We start from the raw sequence: 13494 nt of genomic DNA on the forward strand, positions 1-13494 counted from the left end.
AGAAAAGGGTGGGGGCAGCTGCTGCTGCCCTGGGTTTGGGGAGTTTTTTTGGGGGGAGGCTGCTGCCGTGGCCTAGAGGGCTGGATCTTGGGTGAGTTACGTGTTAGTGATTAAAAAGGGGAATAAAACAACACACACCCCCTGGGAAAGCTGGCGTGGTCCCTTCCCAGCCACCCTGCAGCTCCCCACCACTCCCCCCTGGCTACACAACCCACTCCCCCCCTTACCTCCCTGGGGAGGACATGGAACTGCTTTTGATGAAGCTGATCTGGTGCAAGGGTGATGGGCACCTGGAGAAACTCCATCCCTCATCCTTCGACTCCCTCTGTGCAGCGGAAAACCCAAAGCCAGTGGGAAGGGGCGATCACCTCCCCCGGGCTGGCCCGGCGTGGTCCCACACAACGTGTCCCCCCCACCTTGTCACCCCATCCCACTGGCTTTGCAGCTTCACCCTGTACTCATTCCCAGCTCTCGGGTCCCTCCTGCAGGTTTGGTCCCCAAGTGCCACCAAACCAACTGTCACTTACTCAGTCACCAACTCTGCACCGAAGCCATGTGCCGGCAGCTCCACAGATCTCACCCCTTTGGCTGAGACCCCAAACAACCCCCATTTCCTGGGGTCCAGACCCCAACTAAGAAGTCGTGAGTCTCCCAATCCCATTGTGACCCATCCCACCCCACTTTTCCCCCCCACCCCACCCCCCCAGCCCCAGGCAGCCCCGGCTGGGCTGCACTCACCCCACACTGCGTGGGCATGCGGGGGCTGCTCGTGGGGCTCAACTGTGCGAGTGCAGGGGTGGGGGTGAAGGCTGGACATGCAGACACGGTGTGCAGGGCAGGGACACTCTGCCCCTCTGCCCCTCGCAGGGGGACTGGGCCAGATGGCCACCTGGCCACAGGGGCGTGAGACTCTCTTAGCTTGAATTCCAGAAGAACAAGGACTGTACATATAAATATTTACTGCAAAGGGGGGATGAGATGTGTCTGCTCTTCAGAGACCCCTAGAACCCCCCGGGCAGCTGCCGTGCACCTCGGCAGGCTTCTCATTGCATTCCTTACCCCTTAAACATCACAAGGGTTGTTTTTGTTTTGTCTCTTATTTCAGGCCATCAGTGGTTGTACTTTAAAGAAGGAAAAAAACCCAACGTTTAGGGTGCAGCTTTGCCTTATTCCCTTTGACTCATGCAAAACAAACACTTACTATATTTTTTCTGGGGAACAGGTGAGCAGGAACTGAAGCACTCCCTACCAACTTCTCAGCAACAAAACCATCACTATAATCAACTAGGGAAGTGGGTTCTACCAATGGGAAGTTTCAGAGCAAAGATCTGGGCTCTAAGCTAGGAACTGCCTTTCCCTTTCCAAAAAGAAATCGAAAGAATGATTGAAGGTCTATAAATTAAAAGATCCACATTAAAACTATTTACACTGGGCAAAACTGAGCACAAGCCTTGTGCCTTTCTCAGACCATCTGGGAGCAAATCAGATCCAAAGAGGTGGCAGAAAACCTTCTGCCCTTGCATATTCTAATACCCGAGGGATCGTATAAAACATGAGCAAGTATTCACAGGGCACTTGTTTGCTTTCAGTTCAGCTCCCAGCTTGGTTTTCATCATGAGATCTAACAGCAGCAGGACCCCTGCTCCTAGCTCTGATGATGATGACAAGATACATTCGCAGGTTTCCCACTTTTTGTATCACCAAAAATTAATCATAATAATTTAAAAAAACCCACAACCCAACAAATAATCAATTGACATTCGTCCTCCGGCCTGGCTGTTGGGGGGGTGGGGAGTGCTGGAGCCGGCTGCCCTGGAGTTCTAAGGTCTCCTTCTCTCTACTTCTTCTCCTTCTTCCCAGATTTCTTCTTGTTGCCCCCGGAGGGGTTGGTGGCCTTGGCGTCGCGTTTCCCGGCGGCGTTGGTGAGGGTGGCGGTGCTGCCCGGGATGTACACGTTCTGCCGGTAATCGGGGACGTGCTGCAGGGTGAACTGGGGGCCGTAGCGGGCGCTCAGCCCCATGGTGCCCGTCCCGCCCCCCAGGGTGGCGTTGGCATCAGCAGCTTCTGGGGGGAGGGGAAGAGAAGTTGTTAGTGGCGGTCACAGCTCCCCCCACCAAAAGCCCCAACGGCACCAAAAGGTTCTCATCTTTTGGGGGTCAAACCCAGGGGGTCAAACCTGGATCTTGGTGTCACAGAATCACAGAACAGTTTGGGTGGGAATGCACCTTAAAGATCATCCAGCTCCAACCCCCTGCATGGGCAGGGACACCTCCCACCAGCCCAGGCTGCTCCAAGCCCCATCCAACCTGCCCTTCAACACTGCCAGGGATGGGGCAGCCACAGCTTCCCTGGGCAACCTGGGCCAGGCTCTCACCACCCTCACAGCAAAGAATTTCTTCCTGAGTTTTCATCTCTTCCTAATTTAAAGCCATTCCACCTCATCCCATCCCTCCCTGCCCTTGTCCCAAGCCCCTCCCCAGCTTTCCTGGAGCCCCTTCAGGCTCTGGAAGGTGCTCTAAGGTGTCCTTGGTCACCAACCTTCACCCCCACCCCTCACTGCCATCACTCCACCAGCTCTAACTCGCGTGCAGGGGAACACGGCTCCAAACCCCCTTCTTTCCATCTCACCCCGTCGCTAAAGGGACTGGGGGCTGGGAGCTGCCCAGGCAGGAGGGCAACCTGTCCCCAGCCCTGGGCAGTGATGGGGCTGCGTGACCCTCCGGGCACCTTCTGCTCTGCCCCTGCACACAAACACCCCCCCCGACCCCTTTTCTAGAGCAGCCCATTACAAAGGTTCTGCTGAGCCACAACCACCAGCAATGCATCCGGGGACATCCAATATGATTCTTCTATTATTGTTATTACTATTATTATCATTATCATAATTATTATTATTACTATGATCATTATAATAATATTATAATCTCATATATTATAATGATATATTCTATATGTTATACATTATAGTTAATAAAATGTAGTACTATTATGTAGTACTATTATGTAGTACTATTATGATATAATAATAGTAAAAATTGTCTATTTGATATTATATATTAAATTTAAATAGTGATAGTAATAATAGTAATAATAATAGTTAATATTTTATTCTTGTTATTGTTATTACTATTTTTCCTCCCCATTTCAAACCCTGCCCCCCGTGTCTCCCCAGGCGGGTTCATTCAGGGAGCAAAGCGCACGAGATGAGGAAGAAAAATAAACCTCCCCTCCCCTGCAATACCACCCAACGGCTCTAGGAAGCCGAGCACGGAGGAAATCGATGCTGGATCTGCTGCTCCGGATCCGGGAGCAGGGGGAGGGGAAGGTGAATTCATCCCTGCCTCGCTGCAAAGCTCCGGGAGATGAGCTGCTGCATGAGCTGCTGCATGAGCTGCCCCATGAGCTGCCCCATGAGCTGCCCCCAGTGCGACCACCCGTCCTTCATAGAATCCCAGAATCCCAGGGGTTGGAAGGGACCTGGAAAGCTCCCCCAGCCCAACCCCCTGCCAGAGCAGGGGCACCCAGAGCACATCACACAGGATCCAGGGGGTTGGAATGTCTCCAGAGAAGGAGACTCCACAGCCTCTCTGGGCAGCCTGGCCCATCCTGTTCCACCCTTGCCCAGCTCCGCTCAGGAAGGGTTTGCTAAACCCCTGCCTCTGCCCTGGGTGCTGTGGGTGCCCAGCTCAGCCTTTTCACTGCTCCGTGGGTGTGGCTGTGGAGGGGCAAGAGACCCAGCGTGGGCACCTGGAGGCCCCAGGCAGAGCCCAGGGCTGCTTCTCCCTCCCTCCTCAGGCTGAGAGACTGAGGGGACCAAGGAAAACAAGCAGCAGGAAAGCTGGGCTGGTCCCCTCGTGTTTCTCCTCGCTCCAGAGCAGATCTGTGCACACCCCCCTGTTGTCTCAGCCCCCCCCCCCGAGCAGAGGGGGCTCAGCCAGTCAAAAAGCTCCACAAAAAGCTGGGCCCCATCCCCCCAGCCCCCTGGAATGTCCCTGCGTGCACATCCCTGGCTGAGGGCGGAAGGATGAAGCAGCTGCGCTTTGAAAACCTCCAGCTGCTGCTGCACAGGCAGAGGGAAACACAGCGAGGCCCAAAACAGGCAGGATATTGTGCACCAAGGCCCAGGGACACACAGAACAATGTCCAAACTGGGGTGGGAAATGCCCTTTGGCTTTTCTGCCATGGCAGCATTCACCAGCAGGAGGATATAGTCCCTATTAAATAAATCCCAGACCTCAAAACCAGGGCTTTGAGGACCTTGCTCTGGAGGAGATGGGCAGATAAAATCATAAAATCATAGAAAGGTTTGGGTTGGAAGGGACCTTAAAGATCCTCCAGATCCAACCCCCCTGCATGGGCAGGGACACCTCCCACCAGCCCAGGCTGCTCCAAGCCCCATCCAACCTGCCCTTCAACACTGCCAGGGATGGGGCAGCCACAGCTTCCCTGGGCAACCTGGGCCAGGCTCTCACCACCCTCACACCAAAGAATTTCCTCCTTATGTCCAACCTCAATCTCTCTCTTCCAGTTTTAATCCATCCTCCTCATCCCATCCCTCCCTGCCCTTGTCCCAAGCCCTCCCCAGCTTTCCTGGAGCCCCTTCAGGCACTGGAAGCTGCTCTAAGGTCTCCCAGGAGCCTTCTCTTCTCCAGGCTGAACACCCCAACTCTCCCAGACTGGCTCCAGAGCAGAGCAGCTCCAGCCCCTTGATCATCTCCGTGGCCTCCTCTTGACTCACTCCAGGAGCTCCATGTCCTTTCAGGAGTTTCTTTCATTATTAACTAACTCAAGCCCAGACCTGTTGGGGTGTTGGGAGCAGGGAGGGGATGGTTGGGGATGTGTTGTCAGGCCAGGCTGTAGCCAGGGACCTGCTCACAGGGGTCTGTGGCCTCTGGCAGTGGTAGAGATTTTTTTTTTTCTAGGCTCTCCCAGCTGGAAACAGCCCAGCTAGGGGCTTGGTGGGCTTGGGCACCTTCTCCTGGGTGCCTTTGATCTGCTTTCCCTCTGGACCATGCCAGCTGCAGCAGGGGCTCCCAGCAGCATCCAGGACAACTGGTCCCCAGGAACTGGTTTGCAGTCACAGCACAGCTTCCATGGGGGGGAATAAGCTGCCTGTGAAGTTCCCAGCCTGCTGTTTGGTGCAGGGTAAAGAGCAAAGGGTTGTTTCTAGGTAACAGTGACATTCAAGCTGAAAAAAAGAGAGAACAGGGACAATAAAGGTTTATAAATGGGCACCGAGCTGCTCTTGCCAAGCAGAGCCCTTCAGCTCTTGTTGCTGGAAAGGAGACACTGAGCCTGTACCAGCAGCCACCCACTGTCCCCAGAGGTCCTGAGGAGGGAAAGAAAAACCCCAAGAATTTGGTCTTTGGCAGAAATAACCAGCTAGTGGCTCCATCACCCCCCTGAGCAGAGGGGAGGAGAGGCCAACAGGAGCCAGCCCATGAGCACCAGCTGCTGCAGCTGCTGGTGGTGCTTCCAGGAGAAGCCAACACAGTGTGTCTGGCCCTGCCTGCAGGAGCTGGGGGCAAGGACCTCCTCAGGCTGCCTCTCTGTCTGCTCTCCCACCATCCCATGGCACCCCCATACATTCTCACTGGAAGCCTGAGTATTTTAAGGGCAGGACATCTGCCCTGCAGTGTCTGGTGTCCTGGAGCATCTGTGCTGCCTGGTCTGTCTGAGCAGCTGCCTCTGTCCCTTCAGATGGCTCAAAACACGGGCTTTTCTTGTTGTTCCCAGCTCCAGAGGAGGCCTCTGGGGAGACCTTAGAGCACCTTCCAGTACCTGAAGAGGCTCCAGGAAAGCTGGGGAGGGAATGTTTACAAGGGCAGGGACTTGAGAGGACAAGAGGGGATGGATTAAAACTGGAAGCATCAAAGGAGGTTCTGTGCAGACTCAAGCATGGGATTGATGCCCTTCAAGTCAGCATTGGCTGCTCCATGCAGGAGCAGCTCACACACTGAGTGGATGAGCAAAAGACACAGTGCCATTGTCACCTGGGTCACTGTGCCCCACCTGCCACCAAGAGAGCTCAGCAGAGCTCAGAGAGATAAGGTTCATTTAAATAGCCAGGAAACATTACTCAAGGATGGGCCAAGGTTAAGGGGCAATTAGCACTGCCTCTAATCAAAGCCTGCTCCAATCAACACTGTTAGCTTAATGAGTGAGAGCTTGAAAGAAAGGAACAGAGGGCAGGGGGGGCATGAAAATACAGTGCTGGTCAAAACAGCTTGTGCTGTGTCTCCATCCATCCATCCCTCCACCCATTCATCCATCTGTCCATCCACCCACCCACCCACCCAGTGCAGCAAAGGACCAGCAAGGACAAGCAGAGTGTGCAGTGCAGGGAGCAGGGAACCCTCCTAACCCTGGGAAAGCCCCTTCCTAGGGGATGGATCTGATTCACATGAACCCCCTGGGCAGGCTGAAGCCATGGGAGAGGTTAAGGGCTGGTTGAGACCTGTGGACTGGGGGAGATTTGCTGCAATAGGGGCCTGGAGCTACAGGGAAGTCGGTGCTTAACCTGGCAGGGACCTGCTCAGCCCTCAGATCCCAGGGGCTGCTGGAGAGCTGGTCAGAAAAACATCTTGATTTGTGAGCAAGGAAACCAAATCTGGAGGCACAGGGTGATAATATCCACATGCATTCCCAGAGGCTGGTTTTCCAGGGTTGTTTTTTTTTTTTTTTTTGGAGCAGAGACACATTTTCACATTGTTTCTTTCCCTTCAGTGTAAACAAGTCCCTTGGCCAAGACCTTGGTTCCCTTCCCTGGCCGGGGCAGCTGCCCCAGCCTGCCTGGAGTCTGCAGAGCAGCAAAGTTCAGCTGCAGCAGCTTTCCAAGAAAGCAACACCAAAGCCCTCCCTCCTCCCCCAGATTCCTTCTCTCCCAAAAGCTCAAAGGAAACATCCAAAGCATTTTTGCAGAGTGTTTTATGGCTGTGTTGTTGCTTCTATTTTTAAATCAAGAGGGGGGAAAGACTTGGAGGTTTTTATAAATAAAGGCTGCATGAAAACCAGGCTCTTCAGCCTTACCCTGTGCAGGGGTAATTGCACTTCTCCTCCACCAGGCCATGGAGACAGTGGGTGTGTGGGAACACCCCTCTCTGCCCACATGGCAGAGCCATAAACCAGAACAAACCAACCTAAAATGACTCCAGACTAAACCCTAGTGCTTAAAACTGCCAAGAGGCAGCAGCAGCTGGGAGGGAAACCCACAGCTTGGGGGAGGGACCCAGCATGATAAGGAGATCACACCAGTGTCTCTGGACACAGGGTTTGTTGGGGATACTGAGTCAGGCAGTTCCTGTGTCCCTGAACAGCCTCTAATCACTTGCAAATCTCCAGGCTTCCTCCCACCTCACCTTACAACAAGCTGCAACACAGCAAATACTTCATTTACCTTCTGGAAACAAGTAGTTCATTAAATGCCATCTCAAAACCAACTCTTCCATAGAACCACAACCACATCACGAGCCAGATAATGTCCTGGCCAGTACCCAGATAACACGGGGGAGTGGAAGAGGAACCCCTGTTCCTGCTGCTGCTGCCTACCTGGCACCTCCTCTGCTTCAATCCTTCCCAGCCCCTCTCCCCTGTAACAGACAGCACTGCCTTCCCACCAGCAGCTGGGGCAGAAGGACCTTTGAAGCCACCCCAGTTGACCCAGAAACTCCAGTCCCACCAGCAGCTGATCTAGCACCCGAGGTGGTGTTTTCCCACACGTCATGGAAACCAACCATTTGCTGAGGCCAGGATCATGGCTTGGAGCATCTCCGTGTCAAACTGGTTGTTGGGCCAAGCTCCACCTTCCTCTCCATTCTGGGAGCTATGGGAAAAGGAAAAAAAAACACAAAGTTACTAGAGCTTGTTCAGGAGGAGTCAGAGCATGAGAAGCCAAGGCTGGGGGTTTGTTCCCTGGTGAAGAGGAGTTTGCAGGCTTTAGATCCTACTATTAAATAACACTCAAGAGTGAGGACACTTTCAGAGGTCTCCATCCCTCTCCAGGCTTTTGAAGAATAACCACAAATACCAAAAGCACTTGAGGGCTCCATGGTGCTTCCAGCTTCCACCCAACTCCTGCTGACTTCAGATGCAGCACCTCCTCATCTCAAAATCCCACCAATATAATGGGACATCACAGGAAATGCTGGTCTTAGAGCCCCGGAGATCATAGAATCATAGAATGGTTTGGGTTGGAAGGGACCTTCAAGATCACTCAGTCCCACCCCCTGCATGGGCAGGGACACCTCCCACCAGCCCAGGCTGCTCCAAGCCCCATCCAACCTGCCCTTCAACACTGCCAGGGATGGGGCAGCCACAGCTTCCCTGGGCAGCCTGGGCCAGGCTCTCACCACCCTCACAGCAAAGAATCTCCTGGCACCTTTTATACAATCAGGGCCTCTGTTCCCCTGGCAGACCATGGGAGTGGATGAACCTTTCCAGCTACTTCAGGCTACAACTCTGCTCTGCAGCTTCATTCCTAAGACGGAGGGTGAGAAAACCCCGTGGTGTGTTGGGCTTTGGGTTCTGGATGGAGCCAGCTGCCCAGCACCACAAAACCTGCTCTGAAGGGAGGCCAAGAGCAGCCACCAGCTCTGCAGAGCCAGCAGGGAACAGTCCTGGAGAGCCTGGAGCAACATGGAGAGGAGAGACAGGAGGTGGGTACCCATCCTGGTTCCCTAGGGCTGGCTGATGGAGGGGCTGAGCTCCCCCCACCTGCCTGGGAAACCTCTGGGGATGCCACCAAGCTTTGATAAAGGAGTTTTTGTGACTGAGGTTACAATCTGCAGCCTGTGCTCAGGCTCACAAGCCCTGCATTCACGTTTGAAGGTGCCAGCTGAGCTCAGCCACTGCGCACTGGTGGAGGCACTTCCCCTTTGGACAGGTCAGGGCTGGGCTCCCAGAGCCCCTCCAGACCCTCCTCACTTCCAGCAGAGAGACCTAAACTTCTCACCAGCTTCCTGGGTCCTCCTCTGCTCTGACCCTAAGTGCCCACATCACTCAGCCCACCAATGCCCCTCTCCCAGCTCCTGACCACCCACAGCTCTTGCTGCCCACTGGGGTGCCAGGCTCTGCCCAGGAGCTGTGGGTTGGCTTGCCTGGGACCAGGGCTGCCCCTCTCTTCCAGCTGGAAGCTCTTCAGAAGTAAAATGGGGCTGTTTGAAAGCCCTTCCCCTTGAAGAGAGCTGAGCCCATTCCTCAGGCAAGTGGTTGAACCCCCAGGCAAGGAGGTCCCAGCCTTCACACCCAGGAGCTGCCAGAGCCAGCAGCCCTGCTCAGAGCCCAAAGCCCAGCTCAGACATCCTGAAGCAGCCAAGATCTCCCCCAGCTTTGGGGTCTCCTGCCAGCAGCTTCATGCTTGAGCACTCAGCACCCCACATGCTGCAAATGCCAATGTGGGCACTGCTGCTGCCAACTCACCACCACGTGCTGGGTGGCAGATGGGTCCTTCACCACCACGCCAAGCATCCTGCTGCCCAAGTGTCCCCACCAGCCCTGCCTGCTGCAGCCCTCACACACAGGACAGGCTCAATGTGGCCATTCTGGAAATGGGAGGGACCCCAGGCACACCCTTGAAGGTTGTATCTGCTGTGGTGACCTGGAAGTGTGGGCAGGTGTTGCCCAAGCTGCATCACAGCTCTGCCAGGAGGGAAGCCCTGAAGGCACCTGAGCTTTCTGCATCCTCCCTGTGCAAGGAAGAAAAACTGCAGATGCACAGGATGGGTAAGGGTGTCCACGGGCCCCACGTGGCCCTGCCTGGTCACACAGCTTGGTATGGATCCAGTGAGGGGAGCATGTGGGCAAGTTCCCTTTGAAACACAAGATCACAGAATCATAGAGTAGTTTTGGTTGGAAAGGACCTTTCAGATCATTGAGTCCAATCACTCACCCAACGCTGTGGAGTGTTGTGCTGATCCATGTCCCTCAGCACCATCTCCAGGGCTTGGAAACCCCTCCAGGGATGGGGACTCCCCCCTCTGCCCTGGGCAGCCTGGGCCAGGCTCTGACAGCCCTTGCCAGGCAGGAATTGTTCCCCAAATCCAACCTCAACCTCCCCTGGCACAACTTGAGGCCATTTCCTCTTGTCCCATCCCTTGTTCCTGGGGAGCAGAGCCCGACCCCCCTGGCTCCAACCTCCTCTCAGCAGCTGCAGAGCCAGCAGGTCTCCCCTCAGCTCCTGCTCTCCAGGCTGGACACCCCCAGCTCCCTCAGCTGCTCCTGCTCACACTTGTGCTCCAGCCCCTTCCCCAGCTCCCCTGCCCTTCCCTGGACACGCTCCAGCCCCTCCATGTCCTTCTTGTCCTGAGGGGCCCAGAACTGACCCCAGGATTAAGGCACCTGAGCTTTCTGCATCCTCCCTGTGCAAGGAAGAAAAACTGCAGATGCACAGGATGGGTAAGGGTGTCCACGGGCCCCACGTGGCCCTGCCTGGTCACACAGCTTGGTATGGATCCAGTGAGGGGAGCATGTGGGCAAGTTCCCTTTGAAACACAAGATCACAGAATCATAGAGTAGTTTTGGTTGGAAAGGACCTTTCAGATCATTGAGTCCAATCACTCACCCAACGCTGTGGAGTGTTGTGCTGATCCATGTCCCTCAGCACCATCTCCAGGGCTTGGAAACCCCTCCAGGGATGGGGACTCCCCCCTGCCCTGGGCAGCCTGGGCAGGACCTGACAACCCTTGCCAGGCAGGAATTGTTCCCCAGATCCAACCTCAACCTCCCCTGGCACAACTTGAGGCCATTTCCTCTTGTCCCATCCCTTGTTCCTGGGGAGCAGAGCCCGACCCCCCTGGCTCCAACCTCCTCTCAGCAGCTGCAGAGCCAGCAGGTCTCCCCTCATCTCCTGGTCTCCAGGCTGGACACCCCCATCTCCCTCAGCTGCTCCTGCTCACACTTGTGCTCCAGCCCCTTCCCCAGCTCCCCTGCCCTTCCCTGGACACGCTCCAGCCCCTCCATGTCCTTCTTGTCCTGAGGGGCCCAGAACTGACCCAGGATTTGAGGTGATCTGAGTGTAAGGATGTGTGTATGGACACTCCCAAGCTCTCTGCATAAAATCTGGTCTCAAGCAACTTGCCCAAAGACACACAGGACTTGTGTGTCAGGACCACCCATCCTTACCCCTCTGGTACCACCTGCCTGGTCCATCTCCAGGCAGGTGCAGGACTCTGCTCTCCCACCAGTTCATCCACAGAGGATGCAAACAACCCCTAAGGTAACACAGGCTGCCCTGGAATGACCCTGCCAGCAGCACCACTCCTGAGATACCTGCTGTCTGCTGCAAGCCAGGGCATCCCAAAAACTATTTATATCCATCCTCGGCACTGTGGGTGGTGGCACAGTTTCAAGAAGGCCAGAAGCAAGGCTTGCAAATTGATTTCAGAGCTGGTGGGATGGCTGTGCTGAGGCTGGTGCTGCTGCCCTGCCTTGTGCTGTGCCAGGAGCATGCAGACATGCCCTGGCAGTGGGGACATGTTGGGACAGCCCTGGGGCTGCAGTGACCTGTTAATGTCACAAGCAGGGCTGGAAATAAAGCCCTGGGCTAGATCCAATAAAGGACTTAGGAACATAAACCCATTGGAAACCACAACCCATTCAGCTGCCAGTTAACCCCAGCAACTCCTTTTCCCCCCTATTGTCCCCCTGTGGCAACTGAAGGAGGTTCCCAGGTTGTTTAGGGTTGCAAGAGAAGTGCCCAGAAACATCCCTGAGCCTTCCAGCTGCTGCTGCAGGCTCTGGGGGCTGCCCTGGCATGTGGATGGGATCTGGGAGAGGGAAAGTACAAGGAAGGGCCAAGTCCATCTTCATTTATTTTTGTAGAGATTGCAGTGTTCCAGAGGTTTGAACTCTGTTTTGAAGTCGGAGGCCCAGGTTCAACTCCCTCTTTGACAGGGCAGTGCCAGCATCACGTTTTCCACCTCCTGCCTCCTGCCTTGGTCAAAGCCATGCCCTAGGACAGTGGGAAGGCATGGAAAGAAAGGTCCATCCTACTGCCAGGGCATTCACCTTGGAGCTGGCACCAAGACCCCCAACCTCACAGAGCTCCTAACCAGGTCCAGACACAGGCAGGACCTCTGGCCACCACCAGCACCCAACTTGCCAGGGGAATGGAAACGGGGGAGAATGGGCTGTAGTTAGTCCCTGCAGCCTGAGGGAGGGCTGAGCAGCACAGCCCAACCCCTCTGGTGCACAGCCCAGGAGGAGCAGCTGTACCTGGAACAGGGAATAATCAGATGGTTTGAGTTGGAGGAGACCTTAGAAGTCACCCAGTCCCACCCCCTGTACAGGCAGGGACACCTCCCACCAGCCCAGGCTGCTCCAAGCCCCATCCAACCTGCCCTTCAACACTGCCAGGGATGGGGCAGCCACAGCTTCCCTGGGCAACCTGGGCCAGGCTCTCACCACCCTCACACCAAAGAATTTCCTCCTCATGTCTCACCTCAATCTCCCTCTTCCAGTTTTCATCCATCCCCCTCATCCCATCCCTCCCTGCCCTTGTCCCAAGCCCCTCCCCAGCTTTCCTGGAGCCCCTTCAGGCACTGGAAGCTGCTCTAAGGTCTCCCTGGAGCCTTCTCTTCTCCAGGCTGAACACCCCAACTCTCCCAGCCTGGCTCCAGAGCTGCTCCAGCCCTCCCAGCATCTCTGGGGCCTCCTGAGTCCTGTCGTGTTGCAACATGTGCCTGTTGCCCCTATCACTGTGCACCTCTGAAGACAGCAACAAGACCCTTCTCCCAGCTCTCACTCCTCCAACCTGAAGGGACCCTCAGCCTCTCCTCCTCTGCCTCAGGCTCCAGCCTTCTGATCATTTTGGTCGTCCCCATATGTTCATGTCTTTGCTGCAGTGGGGAACCCCAAACCAGGCATGATGCTCCCAGCATGGCCCCCTAAGTGCCAAACTGAGGGCAACCATCCCTTCCCACAACTTCTTGGCTACCATCTTACCAGTACAACCCAGTCGACAATGGATCTTCACCACAGTCAGGGTTCACTGGTGACTTATGTTCAACCTGCTGCCCCCCCAGCTACTTTTCTGCAAACCTCCTGCTCCCAGCATTCCCAGTTTTTGCACAAACAGCTGCTCCCCAGCACACCAGGCAGAAAAGCTATTTTAGAAAAGCCCTTAGGGCTGCAAAACCCTGGTACTGAGCTCACTGCTCCAGGCAGGCAATTCAAATGCCTCAATTACTCACAGCACAATCATCCAGAATTCAGAGGCACCAAAAAAAAAAATAAAATTAAAAAATAAAATGTGCTGTCATCTTAAAATGCCCCCAAAATAACTTCTTGTGTTGGAAATAAAGGCACTCAGCTGATGAGCAGACCTGGATGTCTTCCACCAGGCTGGAGCTGTGAATCACCCACCCACTCCTGGGCAGCCTGCCCTGCTCTCCCAGCCTGGGGTAGGGGCACATTTGGAGACCCCCCCCCAGTCCCCCAGCCTGCTCCCTGCTCAGCCACAACCTTAGGTGCTGCTGGGGGGGCTGGGGGGGCTGCTGG

The 13494-nt window shown here is 55.2% G+C and overlaps 1 protein-coding gene across 1 annotated transcript in view; it reads right to left on the reverse strand.

Moving 5' to 3' along the window:
* Window positions 1-1837: 1837 nt before the first annotated feature.
* The window catches only part of LOC104392053 (protocadherin Fat 4-like), a 49638-nt gene continuing 37981 nt past the window's right edge, over window positions 1838-13494 (reverse strand). Inside the window, exons 5-6 of the mRNA XM_010001409.1 lie at window positions 7734-7822; window positions 1838-2064 (exon numbers count right to left, since the gene is read on the reverse strand). Coding sequence (XP_009999711.1) covers window positions 1838-2064; window positions 7734-7822 — 316 coding nt within the window. The remainder of the gene's footprint in view (window positions 2065-7733; window positions 7823-13494) is intronic.

The sequence above is a fragment of the Chaetura pelagica genome, unplaced genomic scaffold, assembly GCF_000747805.2.
Source record: "Chaetura pelagica isolate M959 unplaced genomic scaffold, ChaPel_1.0 scaffold217, whole genome shotgun sequence".
In the NCBI taxonomy this organism is placed as follows: Eukaryota; Metazoa; Chordata; class Aves; order Apodiformes; family Apodidae; genus Chaetura; species Chaetura pelagica.